Below are 24172 nucleotides of genomic sequence, written 5' to 3'. Positions count from 1 at the left end.
CACAACAGCTTAAATTTCCTCTAATTTTAAGTGCTAAGATTTTACTTCTCAGTATTGCATTGTTTCAGGTTCAAGAGGGAAACATAAGGTGGAACAGAGGCTCCTGATATCAAGCTGCCACGAAATAGCCAATTCTGAAAGATGAGGGGTATGATAGGAGGAGTAGATGACATAACTTTGTTATACAATAATTCACCAAGTAATTAATCAGAAAAGGCATAACCTGCTATTTTTGCAGGGGTTTTCTTTGGAGATCGTTAAATAATGATTAAATGTGGCTACCAGACACCTCACTTTAGACAGACTTAGTGCAACATAGGGCCAAGTTACCTGACATTTTCATGCCTGTACATGTACATGGTGTTGAACTGTTGCATTTCTTTTTGACTGGGCTCCTTCTTCATATCCTGAAGCATCTCATCAGCTATATGCTTTGGAAGAATGGACAGCAGGAGACGTTCCTATGATCGGTAGATATACAAAAGATATAAAAGTAAATTAGAAACATGAACAATACTTCAATTAAATAAAAAAAACAGCTTTTTAATCCCAAAGGAAAATAAATATTTATTTTACAGTGAGTTGTTGTAGATGTTAATATCTGTAGGCAGGAAGGATCTTTTGTAGCGGTGAGTCTTTTACTGGATCTGGAGACGTCTTTGACTTATGACACTGTTGGAGTTTAACAGTCCTTTGAAGTGGACAGTCATTGTTATTAATTATTTTCTATGTATTAAGAATAATTCTTGTTTGTGAAATTGACTCCAGAGGTTCTAGATGAGCTCTTGAAACAGAGCTGGCTTCAAACTGCAGAGAATTAAATAATAAATAATTGACAAAGACCTTTCAGTCTTACAATTCTTTATATACTCACAATATATATATATATATATATATATATATATATATATATATATATATATATATATATATATATATTAGTGCTGTCAATCGATAAAATTTTTTAATCGCGATTAATCGCATCAATGCCTGAGTTAACTCGCGATTAATCGCATTTTAATCACACATTTTTTTCCTGATTGAAAATCATTTAAATACTCTCGATGACATACAAAAAAATACATACAGGCTAGGTTTGTGCCAATGTTCATTTTTTAAAATGAAAACAGGTCACAGATACTGATTTATGCCAAAAATAACAAATATGTAGCCAAAAAAAAGGCCCTGAAAACAGGCTGATGTAAAAGACAGTCTTTACAGTTAATACAGTCTTTTGAACAAAGACAAGCATTTTACCCTACAGCTATAAAATTTAGTAGAGTTAACATTAGATGTTAATTAACCAAGGTAATAATGAACAATTTTCAATCAATACATCAAAATCAATAGACCGACATCACTAGATGGAGGTAGTCTATGCTCTAGAAAGTTACTTTTCAGCCTCTTAACAAAAATGAGAACACACACACAAGCACCCACCCATCCACACACACACACACACACACACGATACCGACCTGTGGCGTACACAGACGGCAAGAGTGCCGTAGCAGATTCCATTTCACCTCAGTAATCTGTTTTCTCAGCGTATTTCAGGTTGCTACTAGTTACCAGACACTCAACTTGTTTGTTGGTGGTGGGGCTTAAAGAAAAGGCACTAGCGTCACCCAGTGTATGAGCGTCTTTCTCCCTTGAGGAGGTCCGCTCTCGAAGCCTATGAGAAATGCATAGACTGGGGGAAAATAGCCCCGCCTCCTGCACAGCTGCAGCCCATCAAGATCATCAGAGGATCCACTATACAGGTGCTGGTCATAAAATTAGAATATCATGAAAAAGTAGATTGATTTCAGTAATTCCATTTAAAAAGTGAAACTTGTATATTATATTCATACATTACATACAAACTCATATATTTCAGATGTTTATTTTGTTTAATTTTGATGATTACAAATGACAACAAATGAAAATCTCAAATTCATCATATCAGAAAATTAGAATATTGTGAAAAGGTTCAAAATTGATGGCCCCTGGTGCCACACTCTAATCAGCTAATTAACTCAAACCACCTGCAAAAGCCTTTAAATGGTCTTTCAGTCTAGTTCTATAGGCTACACAATCATGGGGAAGACTGCTGACTTGACAGTTGTCCAAAAGACGACCATCGACACCTTGCACAAGGAGGGCAAGACACAAAAGGTCATCGCTAAAGAGGCTGGCTGTTCACAGAGCTCAGTGTCCAAGCACATTAATAGAGAGGCGAAGGGAAGGAAAAGATGTGGTCGAAAAAAGTGTACAAGCAAGAGAGATAACCGCACCCTGGAGAGGATTGTGAAACAAAACCCATTCAAAAATGTGGGGGAGATTCACAAAGAGTGGACTGCAGCTGGAGTGAGTGCTTCAAGAACCACCACACACAGACGTATGAAAGACATGGGTTTCTGCTGTCGCATTCCTTGTGTCAAGCCACTCTTGAACCACAGACAGCGTCAGAAGCGTCTTGCCTGGGCTAAAGAGAAACAGGACTGGACTGCTGGTGAGTGGTCCAAAGTCATGTTCTCTGATGAAAGTAAATTTTGCATTTCCTTTGGAAATCAAGGTCCCAGAGTCTGGAGGAAAAGAAGAGAGGCACTTCATCCACGTTGCTTGAAGTCCAGTGTAAAGTTTCCACAGTCAGTGATGGTTTGGGGTGCCATGTCATCTGCTGGTGTTGGTCCATTGTGTTTTCTGAGGTCCAGGGTCAACGCAGCCACATACCAGGAAGTTTTAGAGCACTTCATGCTTCCTGCAGCTGACCAACTTTTTGGAGATGCAGATTTCATTTTCCAACAGGACTTGGCACCTGCACACAGTGCCAAAGCTACCAGTACCTGGTTGAAGGACCATGGTATCCCTGTTCTTAATTGGCCAGCAAACTCTCCTGACCTTAACCCCATAGAAAATCTATGGGGTATTGTGAAGAAGAAGATGCAATACACCAGACCCAACAATTCAGAAGAGCTAAAAGCCACTATTAGAGCAACCTGGGCTATCATAACACCTTAGCAGTGCCACAGACTGATCGACTCCATGCCACGCCGCATTGCTGCAGTAATACAGGCCAAAGGAGGCCCAACTAAATACTGAGTGCTGTACATGCTCATACTTTTCATGTTCATACTTTTCAGTTGGCCAACATTTCTATAAATCCTTTGTTTTTATTGGTCTTCAGTAATATTCTAATTTTCTGATATGATGAATTTGAGATTTTCATTTGTTGTCATTTGTAATCATCAAAATTAAACAAAATAAACATCTGAAATATATGAGTTTGTATGTAATGTATGAATATAATATACAAGTTTCACTTTTTAAATGGAATTACTGAAATCAATCTACTTTTTCATGATATTCTAATTTTATGACCAGCACCTGTATAAGCTGTCTTCAGACCTTGCCTCAACGCCTCAGTGTTGATCCAGTTGGTCAGCGCCTAAGCCTAGACTCTCAGTGTTACTTTGTTACTTTGAATCCAGCCTGGATTCTAACCGTTGTCTCTGTCTTACAGGAAACCAGTGTCTCCTCTGTGAAGCTCAGGAAGAGCTAACCTGCCGAGCCGACCCTCAGAGCCAAACCCGAAGAACCATAGAGAACTTCCATGCAGCTCAGGACTAAGAGCTGGAAAACCCAAAGCCAAGGTCTGTTCATTATTAGACGTGAGACACTGAAGCAGCAAGCGGACTCTGCTGATCAACTCCTCTCCAGATCCAACAGTGACTCTCCCAAAGCTAACTTCAAGAACCCTCAAGGTACAATCAGTAATCATCAAGAAATCAAGCTCCAACTTGCAAAGCTAACTGAACTGTCTCTCACGCAGACTCTGGTGAACCAGTATCCAGGCCCTAGCCAGAACCAGTACATTCTGTGTGCTTGTAGCAAAATAAACTTGTTAAACTTTTATTCCTGTGTCCGTCAGTGGTGTTCTGCATACTTGGGTCGCTCTTTGAGAACCCATCATGACATAACACTGCGGCCAAACTCAAGGCCCAGCAGATCACCTCACCCGTCGATTGGAGGAGCAGGATGCCCAAATTCAAGGACAAACCCAAACGCTCCATGAGTTATACCGCCTGGTTGATACTCATAACCATATGCTACAGAGCTATGCTAACTATCTGAACAGCGCTAATGCTGCACCACAACCATTTCCGGGTCCAGTTCCACCTCCGAGGTCACCAGCAGTGACGTCATCCGAGTTCCGCCCAAGTCTTCCAGAAAAGTTTTCTGGTAACATGAAAGATTGCAAAGGATTTTTATTTCAGTGTCGTTTGATTTTTCAGAACTCTCCAGGCAGCTTTTCCACGGACTACAAAAAGATAACCTTCATCCTTTCTCAGCTAACAGGAAGAGCCTTGGAGTGGGCTCAGGCAAGATTTGCCACCGACGATAGCCTTAACTGCTATTACTCTGATTTCCTCTCTGAATTTACTCAGGTATTCAACCAAGAGACTGATCAAACCATTGACTCTCAAGCTCTTTTCAATCTAAAGCAGGGACATTCTTCTGTGGCTGAATTCTCCATCATCTTCCGGGTTAAAGCGGCAGCTTCCGGATGGAACCAAAGCGCTCTGAAGGGAGTCTATTTCATGGCTTTAAATGAGCACATTAAAGATGAGCTTGCAACCCTCGACGAACCAGCTACCCTCGAAGATTTAATTCGTCTCACGATCAGATTGGACAATAGAATCCGTGCCAGAAACAGTACTAAAAAGCAGGGGACACTTTCTCCTGCCTCACATAACGTGACTGTTTGTTCTTCCTCTACAGAGCAGCTGCCCATACAGAGACCTAAGTCCCAGTCTCTACCTCTGCCTATTCAGGCCTCTCATTTGGGCGAAAGAGATGTTGAACCCATGCAGGTGGGACACACGAGGCTCACCCCAGAGGAGAGACAAAGACGTTTTCTAAGCAAATTATGCATTTACTGTGGTGAGAGTGGACACTTCATCGCTACCTGCCCGGCTAAATCAAAAGCCTGGGCCCGCCAGATGATCTGAGGAGTCTGGTGGGCCAAATTAACACTAAGAAATCTCCTTGATTGTTGCTTCCTGCCACGTTGTTTTGTTCTAACCAAAGCCTCTCCTTTTCTGCATTCATCGATTCAGGCTGTGAACGGAACTTAATCGATTCAAACCTCGTCCAACAACTCCAAATTGAAACCATTCCTCTGACTCAACCTCTTAGTGTTTCTGCTATTGACGGAAAGAGACTTCACCAAGTTACCCATCAAACTCAGCCCCTCGAGCTACTTCTGTCAGGTAACCACCGAGAGACAATAACATTTTTTGTTTTTCCTTCTGCATGCTCCCCTCTGGTGCTTGGCTTCGAGTGGTTGGAGAAGCATAATCCTCACATTAATTGGACAGAACGTCACCTGGAATCTTGGTCCATTTCATGCCTTGAGACATGCCTCCGTTCGGCTGCCCCCTTGGTGGGGTCTCCTAGAGGTGGGGGGGAGATGGACTCTCCTGACCTTTCTTCTGTTCCTTCCGAGTACCATGACTTAGCTCCCGTCTTCAGTAAGGTCAGTGCGACGTCCCTACCTCCACATAGACCATACGATTGTGCCATAGAACTTTTACCTGGTGCTCCTCTTCCAAGCAGCAGATTGTATAACATTTCCAAACCAGAAAGAGAGACTATGGAGAAATACATCAACGAATCATTGGCTGCTGGAATAATCCGTCCTTCATCCTCTCCCCTGGGCGCCGGTTTCTTCTTCGTGGGCAAGAAGGATGGTTCCCTGAGGCCATGCATTGATTATCGAGGTTTGAACCAGATTACAATTAAAAACAAATACCCACTGCCTCTTCTCGCCTCAGCCTTTGAACCAGTGCAGGGTGCAACTGTGTTTACCAAGCTGGATTTAAGAAACGCTTATCACCTCCTTAGAATACGAGAGGGTGATGAATGGAAGACTGCCTTTAAGACACCCTTGGGCCAATTTGAATACCTGGTGAAGCCTTTTGGTCTGACTAACGCTCCAGCCTGTTTCCAAGCCCTTGTTAATGATGTTCTCAGAGATTTCCTCAACGTGTTTGTGTTTGTTTACATTGATGACATTCTCATTTATTCCACGGATCTCCATGAACACAAGAAACATGTCCGTCTTGTCCTACAGAGACTACTGGAGAATAAGCTGTTCGTGAAAGCCGAGAAATGCGAATTTCATCAGTCTTCAGTCACCTTTCTGGGGTTTGTGCTCGAGGGCGGCCAGGTAAAACCTTCTGAGGACAAGATCAAGGCAGTCCTAGACTGGCCAGTTCCAGAAAATCGAAAGCAACTACAGAGGTTTTTAGGTTTTGCTAACTTCTATCGTCGGTTCATAAGGAACTATAGCCAAACCGCCCTTCCATTAACCTCACTAACTTCCTCTAAACGAACTTTTCAGTGGACCCCCGAGGCCCAAGCTGCATTCGAGAAACTAAAATCCATGTTTTCCAGAGCACCGGTACTTATTCTATCTTAGACACTATTGGCTTTGTTCAAAATGTGAATAGTCCCACGCATTCTCATCTTCATACTTTGGATCTTGTGCTGACATACGGCATAGAATGTGAAGAAATAACAGTATTTCCTCACAACCCTGTCCTCTCTGACCACTTTCTAATAACCTTCAGGATTACTTTAACAGAGTTCTCCTCCCCCAAAAGAAGGTTCAATTTTAGTAGATCTTTATCAGATAGTGCAGTTATAAATTTTAAAGAATCAATTTCACTTTCTCTCTCCTCTGTGTCACTGAGCAGTGCTGCAGAGTGCAAAAGCTTAGCTTATTCCCCTTCACAGGTTGATGATTTTGTTGATGGGGTTGCTAGTTCTCTGCGTATTGCCTTAGACAACGCAGCTCCTTTGAAAATGAAAACCGTTAAAAATAGAAAGCTTGCTCCTTGGTTTAATGCAGAGCTGCGTACTTTGAAGCAAAATGCTAGGAAACTGGAGAGAAAATATCGCTCCACAGGCCTGCGAGAGTCCTTTCTAGTCTGGAAAAATGGTTTACTGCTGTATAAGAGGACCCTTTGTAAAGCAAGAGCAGCATACTTCTCCTCATTAATAGAGGAGAATAAGAATAATCCTAGATTTCTTTTTAATACAGTTGCCAAACTCACCCAGAGCCATAGCTCTGTTGAACCGTCCATTCCACCTGCTCTTAGCAGCAATGATTTTATGGGATTCTTTATAAATAAGATTGATCTTATTAAAAATAAGATCATAAGCACTCCTCTATCCGCGATTGTACCTGAGGTAGTCATGGAATCTGAACCGGGTTTAGACTGCTTTGATCCAGTTGAACTCTCTGAATTAGCAAAATTATTGTCTTCATCTAAGCCTTCAACTTGTATGTTAGATCCAGTTCCAACCAGGTTATTTAAGGAGGTATTCCCTTTGATCTCCTCCTCCATTTTAGATGTGATTAATCTATCTCTGTTACAGGGATATGTACCTAAAGCTTTTAAGGTTGCTGTAATTAAACCTCTGCTTAAGAAACCGTCTCTTGACCCAGATGACTTGGTCAATTATAGACCTATATCCAATCTTCCTTTCTTATCCAAAATTCTTGAGAAAGTAGTTGCCAAACAAGTTTGCGATCACTTCCACCATAATGAACTTTTTGAAGAGTTTCAGTCTGGCTTTAGAGCTCATCATAGCACTGAAACAGCTCTGGTGAAAGTCACTAATGATATTCTCATGGCCTCAGATAATGGACTTGTATCTGTGCTCGTCCTGTTGGATCTTAGTGCTGCATTTGATACAGTTGACCATAATATTCTTTTAGAAAGACTTGAATATTTTGTTGGAATTAAAGGAACAGCACTAGACTGGTTTAAATCTTATCTATCTGATCGAATTCAGTTTGTTCATGTTAATGATAGATCTTCAACACGCTCAAAGGTTACCTGTGGAGTACCACAGGGATCAGTGCTAGGACCAATTCTCTTTACTTTATACATGCTCCCAATTGGTAGAATTATTAGACAGCATGGGATTAATTTCCACTGTTATGCTGATGATACCCAGCTATATCTGTCTATAAATCCAGATGAAGCTAACCCATTACATAGATTACAGGCATGTCTTGAAGACATAAAAACCTGGATGACTCTTAACTTTCTGCTTCTGAATGCAGACAAAACAGAAGTTATAGTCTTTGGACCAGAGTCTCTGAAAAAGAAGCTGATTAGTCAGTCACTTCATTTGGATGGGATTAAACTGATTTCAGATAATAAAGTAAAAAATCTTGGTGTTATTTTTGATCAGGACCTGTCATTTAAATCCCATATCAAAGAGGTTTCTAGAATTTCCTTCTTTCATCTGAGGAACATTGCAAAAATTAGAAATCTCCTGTCCAGGGGTGATGCTGAGAAACTAGTCCATGCATTTGTTACTTCAAGGCTGGACTATTGTAATTCTTTACTATCAGGAAGTCCACAAACTGTAGTTAAAAGCCTTCAGCTGATCCAAAATGCTGCAGCCAGAGTTCTAATGAAAATTAAAAAGAGAGATCATATCTCGCCTATCCTGGCTTCTCTTCATTGGCTTCCTGTTAAATCAAGAATAGAATTTAAAATCCTCCTTCTCACATATAAAGCCTTAAATGGCCAAGCTCCATCTTATATCAGAGATCTGATTGTTCCTTATGTTCCTAACAGAGCACTTCGCTCTCAAACTGCAGGTTTACTAGTGGTTCCTAGAATTTCTAAAAGTAGAATGGGAGGCAGATCTTTTAGTTATCAGGCTCCTCTCCTGTGGAACCAACTACCAGTTTTAGTCCGTGAGGCAGACACCCTGTCTACTTTTAAGGCTAGGCTTAAAACTTTCCTTTTTGATAAAGCTTATAGTTAGGGTGGCTCAGGTTATCCTGAGCTATCTCTATAGTTATGCTGCTATAGGCTTAGACTTTTGGAGGACATAGGGACCCCCATTTCATCATTCTGCTTCATTCTCTCTCTGTTCTCCTATTCTGCAGAATCTGTTAGTTCAATCTCTAACCTTCTGCTCTCTCTGCTTTTCCTCAGAGTAGCTTTGCCTCGTCTGTTCCTGTTTGGCTGTGACGTCATCCTGGAAAGAAACATCAGCTGTGCTGCTTCTATCAACACCCTTGTTTATAGATGTTGGAGATCGGCCTGTTTTCCAGTGTGGTCCTGTTTCTCTGACCGTGACTGAGTGGATGTGCTCTCTTCGTCCTCTGGCATGGGAGCTGCCTTGGAGCTCGTCTGCCTGGCTGTGTGTTTCCTGGACGGGGCCGCCTTTTACAGCTGCTTTTTTTATCTCTGCTTCTGTCTCCTTGAACCCCAGTCGGCCTCGGCAGATGGCCGCTCACACTGAGCCTGGTTCTGCTGGAGGTTTCTTCCTGTTAAAAGGGAGTTTTTCCTCTCCACTGTCGCTACAAGCATGCTTAGTGTGGGGGATTGTATTTGAGTCAATGAGTCAATGCAATCAACTGGTTTTCCTTAGATAGAAAACTTTGTATCAATTTGACTGTATGATCTGGTTGAACTGTAAAGTGCCTTGAGATGACATGTGTTGTGAATTTGGCGCTATATAAATAAACTGAATTGAATTGAATTGAATTATTCAACCTGATCCTACAAAACAATTTATCCTTGAGGTGGACGCTTCAGATTCCGGTGTTGGAGCTGTTCTCTCCCAGAAACTTGATTCAGATCAAAGAATACACCCTTGTGCCTTTTTCTCCCGTAGGCTCTCCTCAGCAGAACAGAACTACAAACTACGATGTGGGTGACCGTGAGCTCCTGGCAATCAAGCTGGCGTTGGAAGAATGGAGGCATTGGCTGGAGGGAGCTGAGCATCCGGTCCTTGTGTGGACTGACCACAAAAATCTGGCTTACATCCAGTCAACCAAACAGGCTAACCCTCGCCAATCCAGGTGGTCAATCTTTTTCTCTCGATTCAATCTTATCATCACCTACAGACCCGGATCCAAGAACGTGAAGCCCGATTCTCTCTCTCGTCTCTACTCCGTCGATCATCCAGAGACACCTGAACCTGTTCTCCCAGCCTCATGCACCGTAGGAGTGGTCAACTGGGAAATAACGGACCTAATCAACTCAGCCCTAGCCACTGAACCAGATCCAGGTACCGGTCCGTCTAATCGCACATATGTCCCTTCATCTGTCAGGATGCATGCCGCCAAATTCTCCGCTCATCCAGGAGTGAGTAGGACAGTCGCTCTCATCTCCAGGCGCTTCTGGTGGCCCTCACTCCACAGAGACGTTAAAGAGTATGTGTTGGCTTGTCCCACATGTACTCGTAACAAAGCCTCACATCAACCTCCTTCTGGTCTCCTTCAACCCCTTCCTGTTCCCTCGCGTCCATGGTCCCACATAGCCATCGATTTCGTCACCGGTCTCCCTGTCTCTCGAGGTATGTCCACCATACTAACCATTGTCGACCGTTTCTCTAAATCCTGCCATCTAGTTCCCCTGAGAAAACTTCCCACGGCCTTCCAGACAGCCCAACTTCTTATTAAACATGTTTTCCGGCTTCATGGCATCCCCCAGGAGATCCTCTCGGACAGAGGTCCCCAATTCATATCTCAGGTATGGAAGTCCTTTTGCTCTGCTCTCGGCTGTAAACCATCTCTCACCTCAGGTTACCACCCTCAATCTAATGGCCAGACCGAGCGTATGAACCAGCATCTGGAATCCACCCTCCGCTGTCTAACATCTAATAACCCTGTGGATTGGAGTCAATACCTCCCGTGGATAGAATATGCCCACAACTCTCTCCGTTCCGCATCCACTGGACAGTCTCCATTCCAGGTCAGTCTCGGATATCAACCACCTCTTTTCCCCGCAGATGAGAGAGAGATATCGGTGCTGTCCGTGAACCAACACATCCGCCGCTGCCGGAGGATTTGGAGGGAGACCATCGCCACACTCAACCAGTCATCTGAGTCTGTCAAGCGTTTCGCTGACGCCAAGAGACGCCCCACCCCTGAGTATTCCGTGGGCCAGGAGGTGTGGCTTTCCACTCGAGACATCCCCCTCAAGGGGATGTCTCGAGTGGAAAACTTTCCCCGAGATTCATAGGCCCTTACAAGATCTCTCGTGTAATCAACCCATCAGCTGTCCGTCTCCTACTTCCCCAGTCCCTCCGAATCCACCCGAACTTCCACGTCTCCCAGATCAAGCCTGTTTCCTCGAGCCCTCTGTGCCCACCGTCCGACTCCCCACCACCCGCCCTGGAAGTCGATGGCCATCCGGCTTTCACAGTGCGCCGCATAGTAGACTCCCGTCGACGAGGTCGCGGATGGCAGTACCTCGTCGACTGGGAGGGCTACGGACCGGAGGATCGTCAGTGGGTCCCTGGCTCTTACATCCTCGACCCTGCTCTCATCGAGGAGTACGAGCGTTCCTGCCCTTCCACTTCTTCCGGACCGCCAAGGGGTGGTCGTTGAGGGGGGGGTACTGTTGGGAGCTGGAGAAAATCCCATCTTTCTCCATATATATATATATATATATATATATATACAACTGTTCAAAAGTTTAGGGTCACTTTGAAATGTTGTTATTTTTGAAGGTCAAGCACTGTACTTTTCAATGAAGATAACTTTGAACTAGTCTTAACTTTAAAGAAATACACTCTATACATTGCTAATGTGGTAAATGACTATTCTAGCTGCAAATGTCTGGTTTTTGGTGCAATATCTACATAGGTGTATAGAGGCCCATTTCCAGCAACTATCACTCCAGTGTTCTAATGGTACAATGTGTTTGCTCATTGGCTCAGAAGGCTAATTGATGATTAGAAAACCCTTGTGCATGTTGGGAGCTGGAGAAAATCCCATGTTTCTCCAGCAGAGTCCGCCGTGGATCCTCTGAGGGAGCCTTCTGCACAGCTGCAGCTCATCAAGATCATCAGAGGACCCACTATATAAGCTGTCTTCAGACCTTGCCTCAACGCCGCAGTGTTGTTCCAGTTGGTCAGCGCTAAAGCCTTGATCTCAGTGATTTTCCATGACTCTAATTCCTAGTTGGATTCTAACCTCTGTTTCTGTGCCTCTAGGAAACTCGTGCTTCCTCCGTGAAAGCTCTGGAAGAGCTAACCTGCTGAGCCGACCCTCAGAGCCAAACCCTGAAGATTCTCAGACAACCTCCAAGCAGCTCTGGGCTAGAGCTGGGAAACCAAGGCCAAGGTCTGCTCAAGCTAGACGTGAGACGCTGAAGCAGCTAACGGACTCTGCTATTAAATCCTTCTCCAGAACCAACAGTGACTCTCCCAAAGAGAACCTCAAGAACCCTCAAGGTACTATCTGTGCACCATTGGAAATCAAACCCCGTCAACAGTCCCTAACTGTGCTGTCTCTCACGCAGACTCCGGTGAAACCAGAATCCAGGCCCGAACCAGCCTTCTGCATATTCAGTGTGATTGTGCAAATAAACTTGTTAAACTTTTCATCCTGTGTCCGTCAGTGGTGTTCTGCATCTTTGGGTCTCCATTAGAGAACCGATCATGACAGTGCAATCATGTTCACACATCTGAAAAAAGTATAGCTCGTTATAGAAGCTACAAAACTGACCTTCCTTTGAGCAGATTGAGTTTCTGGAGCATCACATTTGTGTGGTCAATTAAACGATCAAAAAGGCCAGAAAGAGAACTTTCATCTGAAACTTGACAGTCTATTCTTGTTCTTAAAAATGAAGGCTATTCCATGCGAGAAATTGCTAAGAAATAGAAGATTTCCTACAACGGTGTGTACTACTCCCTTCAGAGGACAGCACAAACAGGCTCTAACCAGAGTAGAAAAAGAAGTGGGAGGCCGCGTCGCGCAACTGAGCAAGAAGATAAGTACATTAGAGTCTCTAGTTTGAGAAACAGACACATCACAGGTCCCCAACTGGCATCTTCATTAAATAGTACCCTCAAAACACCAGTGTCAACATCTACAGTGAAGAGGTGGCTGCAGGATTCTGGGCTTCAGGGCAGAGTGGCAAAGATAAAGCCATATCTGAGACTGGCCAATAAAAGAAAAAGATTAAGATGGGCAAAAGAACACAGACATTGGACAGAGGAAGACTGGAAAAAAGTGTTGTGGACAGATTAATCTAAGTTTGAGGTGTTTGGATCACAAAGAAGAACGTTTGTGAGATGCAGAACAAATGAAAAGATGCTGGAAGAATACCTGATGCCATCTGTTAGGCATGGTGGAGGTAATGTGATGGTCTGGGGTTGCTTTGGTGCTGGTAAGGTGGGAGATTTGTACAGGGTAAAAGGGATTCTGAATAAGGAAGGCTATCACTCCATTTTGCAACACAATGCCATACCCAGTGGACAGCGCTTGATTGGAGCCAATTTCATTCACAAGTTGTGGGAGCAGCCTGACCGTATGACGCGCAAGAAGGGCCCATCCAACCAATCCAACTTGTGGGAGCTGCTTCCGGAAGCGTGGGGTGAAACTTCTCCAGATTACCTCAACAAATTAACAGCTAGAATGCCAAAGGTCTGCAATGCTGTAATTCCTGCAAATGGAGGATTCTTTGACAAAACCAAAGTTTGATGTATAAAAAAATCTTATTTCAAATACAAATCATTATTTCAAACCTTGTCACTGTCTTGACTCTCTTTTATATTTATTTCACAATATATGGTGGTGAATAAGTGTGATTTTTCAGGAAAACACAAAATTGTTTGGATGACCCCAAACTTTTGAATGGTAGTGTATATATATATATATATATATATATATATATATATATATATATATATATATATATATATATCTATATATATATATATATAGATATATATATATTAGTGCTGTCAAAATTATCGCGTTATTATCGCGTTAACGCGAGGCCATTTTAATGGCGATAATTTTTTTAACGTGAGATTAACGCTATGTGGTTTTATGGTACAATTTTCCAAGTACATCCCGCTGCACCCTACGGGAAGGCGGGGCTATTTTCCCCCAGTGTATGCATTTCTCATAGGCTTCGAGAGCGGACCTCCTCAAGGGAAAAAGACGCTCATACACTGGGTGACGCTAGTGCCTTTTCTTTAAGCCCCACCACCAACAAACAAGTTGAGTGTCTGGTAACTAGTAGCAACCTGAAATACGCTGAGAAAACAGATTACTGAGGTGAAATGGAATCTGCTACGACACTCTTGCCGTCTGTGTACGCCACAGGTCGGTATCGTGTGTGTGTGTGTGTGGGTGGGTGGGTGCTTGTGTGTGTGTTCTCATTTTTGTTAAGAGGCTGAAAAGTAACTTTCTAGAGCATAGACTACCTCCATCTAGTGATGTCGGTCTATTGATTTTGATGTATTGATTGAAAATTGTTCATTATTACCTTGGTTAATTAACATCTAATGTTAACTTTACTAAATTTTATAGCAGTAGGGTAAAATGCTTGTCTTTGTTCAAAAGACTGTATTAACTGTAAAGACTGTCTTTTACATCAGCCTGTTTTCAGGGCCTTTTTTTTGGCTACATATTTGTTATTTTTGGCATAAATCAGTATCTGTGACCTGTTTTCATTTTAAAAAAAGAACATTGGCACAAACCTAGCCTGTATGTATTTTTTTTGTATGTCATAGAGAGTATTTAAATGATTTTCAATCAGGAAAAAAATGTGCGATTAAAATGCGATTAATCGCGAGTTAACTCAGGCATTGATGCGATTAATCGCGATTAAAAAATTTAATCGATTGACAGCACTAATATATATATATATATATATATATATATATATATATATATATATATATATATATATATATATATATATACGATATACAATCCTCACAGTGTTTTGTATGCCTTGTCTGAATGACAGTAGGTTTGTTAAATCAGGTGTATCATGTCATCATCAGCTCCATCTGATAGTATCACTGCTGCTACCCTCTGTTTTAGGAGAATTGCTTGTTCTGGAAGTAGGAAAATACAAAACACCTGGTTGGGGTGGCCTTTCTAGCCTTCAAGTGTCAACTGCTTAATGAGAACAGAATGTGCCTCAGATGATTAAATATTCATGACGCACTGCTCAAAACGCCCTGCAGGACCATCTGATGCACCTTCATCCACTTCAACCATAGACTTACATGTAAATAAGATGCATCATGTTTAATCCCCTCTGATTTAATATTATGAAGTCATAGAATAAGGCATTGACTTGACTTCTGCTTTTACTGGGAGTTGACTTGGAAAACTACATCTTGTTAATGGCCCACTCCCTAATACTACAAAATGTGTATAAATGTTCCACTGACCTGTTGCTGGCTTTGCTCCTCCAGGTTAAGTTTCACCTCCAATGATTGCCTTGCCTCCAGGAAAGCTTTTCTATGCTTCCGGTCAGCCATGTAATATGAGGTGACACCCACAGTGATGGCACAAATATAGATCACAATGTTCGCCAGCAGCTTGATAAAATACAAAAAAGAGATTATAAGTCAGTACTCAGTATATAATGAATAAAGCCGTACAATAAAAACTCATTAAATGCTTAAAGCTCTGTTGTGTGTTAGGAGCATTAATTTAAAAAGGTGCTGTTCTAGTTTTAGAGACACCTAAAGTGCAGATCATACTTCTGCAACCGAACACATCAAATGTCGCTTGGGTCTTGTCACGAACAAGTTTTGCTTCTATGCTTCTGCACCATCGGTCTGGAATTTCTAGGGACGCATCGGGCAGTTTCCCGCCAAAGCGCAAGGGGGAGCCTATTCAAGAACTCGCGAGAACTTTGGCGGATGGTCACAAAAACTTTTGAGGATGGTCACGAGAACTTCGGCAGCGCCGGAGTTCTCGTGTTGTATTTCTTCCAAAACAACAATGGCACATCTGCAAGATGCTAGAGTCTAGAGTTTCTAGACAGGAACAAGGACATATGTCACAATGGGGGTGGTTTGACAGGACCCAAATGCAGCAAAAGCTTGAGGTGGTTACTTTACGTTTTAATGACAAAAGTTTAACAGCAGCAAAAATCGAAAAAAATGCTCAAAACCAAGAATACCGTACTCACAACAAGAAGGGAACAAAGTAATGATGACAAACCAGCAAAGAGTGACTGAACAGGAGGAGATTATATGAGAGACAGAAACAAAAACCAGGCTAATTAGCAGATTGGGAGCAGGTGTTAACAGAGGTAAGAAGAGAGCTAGGGAAAAAGAGACTGACACAAGAGGGAAAACAGGAAATATCTAAGAACTCAAATACAATCAAAAATACCTAGAACACAAGAATCGAAATAAGACCAAGGAAAACTCAAAATAAACCTTGAACAAAACCAAAACCATGACAATATAGTTTTTTATACAATTTGTCCGAGGCATCGTACAAGTGGTTGTACTCCCGAACCTCCTCGGTTAACCTTTCGTCGTTGTTGTCCATTGTAGTTGTTCCTCGGTTTTTAAAAATGGCACGCACCTGCACCAAATCGAGAAGGCCGATCGCACAGACAGCCGGAAAGGCTGAACCGCTGCACGGGGGGGCGGGGTCGCAAACTGAGATTTTAAGGGTTTTATTTTCGAGAAGAAAAATCTAATTCAAGTTTGGACTTTACACAAAGCCAATGAAAGAAGGATGAAATAAGGAAATAATTATCTATTTTCTTAGTAGTCACCAAAATTCCTGCTGAAACATTTTGGATAAGGCCTTTAAATGTATTTTATGAATTTTTGGGTCAAGCCTTGAAATCATAAATGCATAGATGAGTTTTTACACCTTTCCATCTCTCTTGTGCAAGATATTTCTATTTTTGGCAATTTCCTAAGAAAAAAGAAGGAAATCCAAAAACATATTTATAATGGGAACTAAAGAACATATCCTGGTCAAAAATAACACCTATAACTTTACCCCCTTTGGCAAAATGAATGCTATCAAGCAGTGGTGCAAACGGATCGTCATTGATCCATGATCCGTTTCGGATCAATATTTTTGGCTCAGCTTACACATGATCCGTGACAACTGCTTTGCACATCAGCTGCTGCCGGAGGCTCCCGACAGATGTATAGAGTGAGGGCCCGCACGAACAGCAGCTTGATGACCACGGCCTATAAGTCATGTTTGCGTAGCACCTTTTTGCTGCTGGATGCGTAAATAAGCTTCCTGGAGCACAGCGTGCAGAAGCAAGCACCTGGTTCACCTAACTTCCTGCACCAGCTGCTAAATGGCTTGCCATCTCGCCCTGTCTCCTCCAGCCATGCCCATCACCATTTATTTTTCAGACATTTATCTATGGTCGTGACATCTTCCCTTGGAATTCATGAACTGCACTGTGCCCACTCCATGCGATTCCGTTCTCTCCATCATCCTTCTCTCCAAACACAAAGTTTAATCTATTTACTTTTTGACTTTTTACACATCTCTCTATTGACCGTTTAAAACTTCAGGACTGTACCACAATCTATCTGGTGACTTGAGCAAGAAAGAATAGGAGGAGGTACACGCTTTCCTAAGACCTGTCCCCTTCTTCTTCTGATTGGCTAATACTGTTTTAGACCACTCCATTGACTGATAAATGTAAGAGGGATTTCTTCTTTTTTATTTATTTACCATCAATTTATTTTCAAGTGATTTTCTTTACCCACGGGCAATTGCTACGAGCCGGAAACCACAGCTGTGAAGGTGTGTAGGCACTGAGGCACAAGAAAGCCTCATGGCAGTGGAAAAACATTGACCATTGCAATGTGTTTGAAAGGCAAAATGCATTGCAATGCATACCATTTATACAGTAGTAGCCATTGAAAATTTCTCCACCTTCCATGATGGGCCATTGGCTGGTCCCCCAAGATTCCTTTTTTAAACGCCAATCTTTGATCTAATTTATTCTGTCATGATTTGTAGAAATTAAGATCTAAAGAGAAGCGTCATCTCCTGGTGAGACCCTGGTGAGTTGTGCAAAGCCCTTGCTTTGGACAACTGCTTTGCACTGAAAGTGCTTGAACCACATTACAACATCCCGTCGCGCACACACTTTAGTGAAAAAGTTGTACAAGATCTTTATGACGACTTTGGGATTAATTTAAGTATTTTTTTGTTATTGAATTTGAATTTAAATGAATGTCCAAATGAAACTTCTTCCAGTGTGGTTTTCGTCCTGGCCATGGAACAGTGGACGAGCTTTACAGTTTCTGCAGGGTGCTCGTGGGTGCTTCTGACTTTGCCTAATCAGCCCAAATGTAATTAGTTGATCTGGAGAAGGCATTTGACCATGTCTCTCGTGGTACCCTGTGGATGGCACTTCAGCAACATGGAGTTGGTGGCGCTTTACTAAGGGCCATCCAGTCTCTGTACAACTGGAGTAAAGTTTTGGTCTGAATTGCCAGCATTAAGTAAGACCTGTTCCCGGTGCAAGTCCGACAGGGCTTCCCTTTGTCGCTGGTCCTGTTCATAACCATTATTGCAAGAATTTCTAGGAGAAGCCATTGGTCAGAGGGGTCTGGTTCCCCTGCTTTTTGGCGATGAGGTGGTTCTGCTGGCTCCCTCCTGCTAAGACTTGAAGCATATACTTGGGCGGTTCCCAACAGAGGTTAAAGCGGCCGGGTTGAAATTAGCTTCCTCAGCAGGGTGGCTGGGCGCATCCCTTAATCCTCATTCCCACTGGAAATACAGGGTTAAAATTTTTTTTTATAAACATGAGTCGACCTGCTAACAATTGCCATTCGGCTCCTTTCCCCCTGGTCAAAAAAAGCTAGGTCTAATCCCTTGATGTCCCCAATGCAGGGTTAGCGTTGATGATGTCACAAGAGTGACAGAAATCAGGAATGTAAACAATGGAGAACAACATGGAAGGAAGCCAGGACTAGTCAGCGTGCTTCCTTATTTCACTCTTTTATCTGTCCCTCTTACCAGCGGTGCTCCATGTTTATAGAATGTAAACAGAGTTGTTTCAGCTTGTTAGATCAGACATGACTGGCACAGTGTGTTGACTTTGCATTTAATGGTATCATGTAATTTAGCGGATCTGGTGTTCCCACAGCATTATTTTTTTCCAGCTTTAATTGTCATTACACAGTCACAAGTAGAGAGCAACAAAATGAACTATCTGCATTTAACCCATCCCCTTGGGGAGCAGTGGGCTGCCATTGTGCGGCGCCCAGGGAACAGGGTGGGGTTAAGGGTCTTGCTCAGGGACTCAGAGTGGCAGTCTGTCGGAGTGGGGTTTGAACTCAGCAGCCCAAATTACATGTGTGATACATCATTTGAAAGCTCACACCTTTTAGTTTCTGAAAATAAAAGGAAAATAATGTGACTAAAACACAGCCTAAACTGCATTAGTTCAAAGATGACTCAAAGTGGTTTTTTCTTCTCGAAAATAATAGATCTTTTTTGAAAAGTAATACAGTAGCAGTAATAAAAACGTGCTTGAAAAATGTGCATGTGTCATTTTATTACATTTGTCCTACATCATGTCAACCACAATTTCAGAAAATTTCTGACCTCTACGTATAACAGTTACAGAGCAGTGGGCCTTTGAACTTTTGGTGTCACCAGCATCGCTAAACCTCTGTGTGCCAGATTGTGCCAAATTGTTGTTATAAATATAAATTGTTGGTTATAAATGCTTCAAAAACATTCGCCGGCCACCGTTTGGATTTTAATATACATGCGAGAATGTTTATTTTGCTCTCTGATTTTTTTACATAAATATGACACCATAGATTAATTTGATTATTCCCAAAGGTAGTGACTGTTCTCAACAAAAATCAATATGAGTTAGCAGGGGAGAAAAGAAAACAATTTCTGCTCTTAATGGCAAAATAAAAAATTATCAGGACTTAGATGACTTTGAGGGTTAAGATCTGGCATTTGGACCATTCAAACTGTCTCAAACAGTCAAGTTTTTTTTTTTACATAAAACAGCTTAGCCCATATGCTGACTGAAGAGAACAACACTGGTTTTATAAGACAAAGGATTTCTACTCACCAGAAACAAAGAACATTGGGCAAAGAGAAGCAGATCATGTAGAGGAAGCCTCAAGCCCTGAGTTAAAATGGTTTAATCCACTGGCTCAGAGATTCTGCTTGGCTACTCGCTCCTCTCACAAACAGCAGTTCTTGAGCGGACGGTCAATAACTATCCTAACCCAACAATCTGGCAAACCAAAACCAATTACTTTTATTTCTTAAAACCTATTGACACAAAAATTTATGCTACTCATTATTGGAGCCCAATAAAATCGACAGATTTTTTTTCTATTTTCTATATTTCTCTCTGTAAAATTAATGGCTTTAGGTCAAGTGACTTATTTACACTAAAGTAATATGAGACTGGACTTATGATTCAGGTATGTTTTTATCTAATTTAATCGAATTTTGTTTAGACTTTTGAAATATTATATATACCAACCGGAACAACATTAAAGCTAAATTGTTATGCCACCTAAGTGTAAAACAAGCCAAATCTCCTCCTCAATTTTTACCTGTCTGGCAAGTACAGATCCCTGGATGTTCTCCTGCTGCTGCTGAGCGATGGTGACTCCAAGAACTAGAGTGTGGACTCCACAGGAAACAGCAGTGATGAGTACAATGGGTGCCAGTCTCAAAGGCAGAGTGAGGAAAGAAGAAAAGCTAAAAAAAGCCTGCCAGCCCACTGTGTCACTGGCTTGGTGGAAACGAGCATAGTTGAGTCCCAAGTGGCAAAATATCTGTGCAGCTATCAGAACCCAGAGGGAATAGGGCACAAAACGTCTTGAGATCCGCTCTGGTAACAGTCCAAAGCGGCACAGCAGGTAGAGAATAATATGTCCTGCCAATCCCACAGATGCCACTGAAATGGAAGCAAACTTTTCAGAGGTATAAACCACTGCACACATTATGAGGATGTAACTATCAAAAAGGGCAGCAAACACAACAAGCACCAAAAGGGTCTCATGTCTCTGCCTTCTGAAGTAGGTCTGATAGAGATTCTCCAACGACTCAGGAGCAAATGTGAGGCGCATAAACCGGGGCAAGCAGAGGCAGGATCCAGAATTTCGAACTGTAACATCGTGTGTTCTTCCAACAGCCTGTCCAGGGTCAGAGGGCAATGTCACAGAGCAGTCTGCCGAATACTCCACAGAGTACTCTGGTTCAGAAAAAGCTTGATTGCGAGGCATGGCAAAAACGCAGAACCAAATCTTCTGTCTTTCTTATCCAATAGTAAAGTATCTTGTCGAGCAGAAATGGATTAAGGCTAAAAATAATTTTGGACAATTATTCCTTTTTGTTCTTCGTAATGTTATTTTTTCCTCTTAGAATGCACAATCGTGTCTGCTTTTCAAACAGCACTGGAGAGATGTGTTCCTGTGTCACACCATCCCTGTTCTATTAGCTCACTGCAATCAATAATGCTCTGTCACAAGTACAGACTAAATAATGCTATGGCTCATCAGAGTTGGGAATCAATGCTAATCTTCATTGTTCGTCAACAATTATGCATTTCTGTTCAATGTGCAGTCCAAACTTCAATGTAGATTTTTCCTGAATTTCTTGGACAGTATTTCCAGCTTCAGCTTTCCATGGCATCAACTTGCATACCTTTATAAAAAAAAATGAAAGAAAGTTTAGCAGTCATTCAGTCATCTAAAAGTAATGTTGCACACACAACCACATATATAGCTATGATATGCATATTTATATCATAGCTCTGTACTTGTGACAGTGTATTGACAATAAAAACCTGGGAAAAATATATATGCATTTTCAAACAGCATATATATATCAATTATTGTTTATTTATTATTTAATCAAATCCATCAATAAGCAGTCACAGTAAGGATAAGAATAATGTGAGGAGCCAGTGCCATAAATACATTTTAGATACATCATTATATTTTTAGTGGTGTGTAAAGATTTTATTATTATGTTTTTGATCTATATATATCTATATATATAATGATCTTAGTAAAGGAAGTGACTGAAATAAATAACATCTGTTGTCAAATGCATTTATTAAAAATAACAAGGCATGAAGACAAACTCATGAATCAAAATTAATTTATTAAATTAATTCATTTATTGAATTAATTTATTTCAGTAATTCAATTTAATAGGCAAAAGAAACCAACACACACAAGCAAAAAATTTGATAAAAGCTCATGTTGTCAAGACTTTTCCTGTTATAATAAATTTCGTCTTACAGGTAATGACTATGAACTGTTGGGAAATGTTTAAATTGTCCAATGACACAAGTTGAAATATATTGAATAAAACTTGAAGATACTCAATTAAACTTATTTATTTTGAATGAAACCTGAATATTTTGAATAATATTCTGAGTACATTGAATGCAATTTGGATTTTATTGAATATAACTTGAATATCTGGAATGATATACTGAGTAAATTGAGTGCAACATCTGAATATATGGGATGAAAGTTAGCCTGAAAGTATTATAGGTAGTGTAGTTTCAAAACAAATAACTAAAGGCCAATTAACACATCTGGCTGTCATCCTGTTCTCTAAAGTTTATATGACTTAATTTGTTTTCATTTAGAATAAATTAATCAAACTTTAATATTTTGAGAGAAACCTCAATATATTTAATAATATTTCAAATATATTCAATTCAGCATGCTATTTTGAATGACATTCATATATATATATATATATATATATATATATATATATATATATATATATATATATATATATATATATATATATATATATATATATATATCAGCCGTCTATAGCAACATGTTGCACGTCCTGATCGACAAACCTAATTACATCTGTGCTTAAACACACCGATTCTTAAATATATAACTCCGTTTAGGTTTATTTTTCCTCCCGCTCTCAGTCTAGTTACACCCTTCCTTAATCAGAACATGTATCATATATAATATGCGCACACTTACGCATACATGTATATCAGATATTTTCCACTCACCAGCGATGCTGGACGCAGCTCCATCTCTATAGGATGTTCCGGATGCGGGGGAAGCGATGCGCATCATGCTGCTGATTCCAATTACCAACAATAAGGCCAGTTTCTGTTCCGTTTTGACGCTACAACTGCTGTGAGAATATTGAGTTTTACGCAATCCTTCGTTCAAAGCTGGAGCTCACAGTTATAGCCAATAAGGGTGGAAGATTTAAAATAAAAATAAAATGTGACAGTAAGTCAAATAATGTCTTGTCGTTCCCCCGCGTTAAACGTTTTTTTTTTCTTTCTTATAGATTTTTTTGTTTTGTTTTAGCTTCTTTTCTCGTAAAAAAAAAGGAACATCAGCGACATCCAAATATATACAGGGTATATCTTCTACTGCCCCGTTCACTGGAACGGAGCGCGAGCGCCGTCGCCATCTTGGGTCGGTGAGGCTCCTCCCTCAAGCATGTCAGTCATAAAACAATACATATAAACACACAGGCCTGTATATAGGCCGACGTATGTTGGTTTGTCAAATTAAAATAATCACCTGTTGGATGAAATTTATTGTAACGAAAAAAAAAAGCTTGAACAAATCAGCTTTTATTAACTGTTTTTTGTTTGTTTCTTTCTTTTAATTTAATTACTGAAATAAATTAACTTGAATCCACAAATTTCTCTTAAAACATTGTTATTTTTATTATATGCACTTGAAATGTAATATTTTTCCCCCTCATCTTTATTTCTTTTTAAGGCTGCTTTTTGTTAAATAAAGATTTTAAAACAATCCACTGGACTTGGTTTCCAAGTTTAAAAACATTTCGCTTCCCATCCAGGAAGCTTTTTCAATTTAAAATGTCAGGAATAACGTTGAGTTTGTCTATTCAGCCAGACCATCTATTCTCTTTAAAGACCCCCACCAAATGACCCACATTTCAAACGGATGGACCTCTACTCTGTTCCAATTTGAATATTACAAAACAATAACAAGGCTTTATTGGGCTACTGTATAAAACCACAAACTCCACACTATTCCTTATATTTTGAATTGAAAAAGTGTTGGGGTAATAATCATAACCAGTTATTGTCCTAGAAATGAAAACCAAACAGAGCAAGCATTCTTTTCTTTGCTGCAAAAGTGAGAGAGAGGACAGACCAAGGTGAGACCCATTGAAAGTCTGTACTCAACTCTGCCCAAACCTCTTTTTTTCTGCTGCTTTTATCATTCGACTTAAATGGAATTACAGGAATGGTCAAACGTTACCAGGAGGAGTCTGATGTTATTAGGAGGGGTCAGAAGTTATCTTATTATAATAGTTAATAATAAGATAGAAGTTATGTAAGTCACCTACGGCTGCATAGCTG

The 24172-nt window shown here is 40.9% G+C and overlaps 1 protein-coding gene across 6 annotated transcripts in view; it reads right to left on the bottom strand.

Annotated features, from left to right (window-relative positions):
• The window catches only part of adcy3a (adenylate cyclase 3a), a 263750-nt gene extending 240459 nt beyond the window's left edge, over positions 1–23291 (bottom strand). For 5 of the 6 annotated variants that reach the window (XM_038298655.1, XM_038298658.1, XM_038298659.1 and 2 more), the window contains exons 1-4: positions 22829–23290; positions 20379–21474; positions 15228–15377; positions 331–461 (exon numbers count right to left, since the gene is read on the bottom strand). In XM_038298655.1, the coding sequence (XP_038154583.1) occupies positions 331–461; positions 15228–15377; positions 20379–21053 (956 nt within the window). In that variant the 5' untranslated portion in view covers positions 21054–21474; positions 22829–23290. Of the gene's footprint in view, positions 1–330; positions 462–15227; positions 15378–20378; positions 21475–22828 lie in introns of all 6 variants that reach the window. The other variant, XR_005281946.1, reaches the window with a different exon arrangement.
• Positions 23292–24172: the final 881 nt, after the last annotated feature.

The sequence above is a fragment of the Cyprinodon tularosa genome, unplaced genomic scaffold, assembly GCF_016077235.1.
Source record: "Cyprinodon tularosa strain WSP-4 unplaced genomic scaffold, ASM1607723v1 ctg411, whole genome shotgun sequence".
In the NCBI taxonomy this organism is placed as follows: domain Eukaryota; kingdom Metazoa; phylum Chordata; class Actinopteri; order Cyprinodontiformes; family Cyprinodontidae; genus Cyprinodon; species Cyprinodon tularosa.
This window is presented reverse-complemented; position numbering and strand designations above follow the sequence as displayed.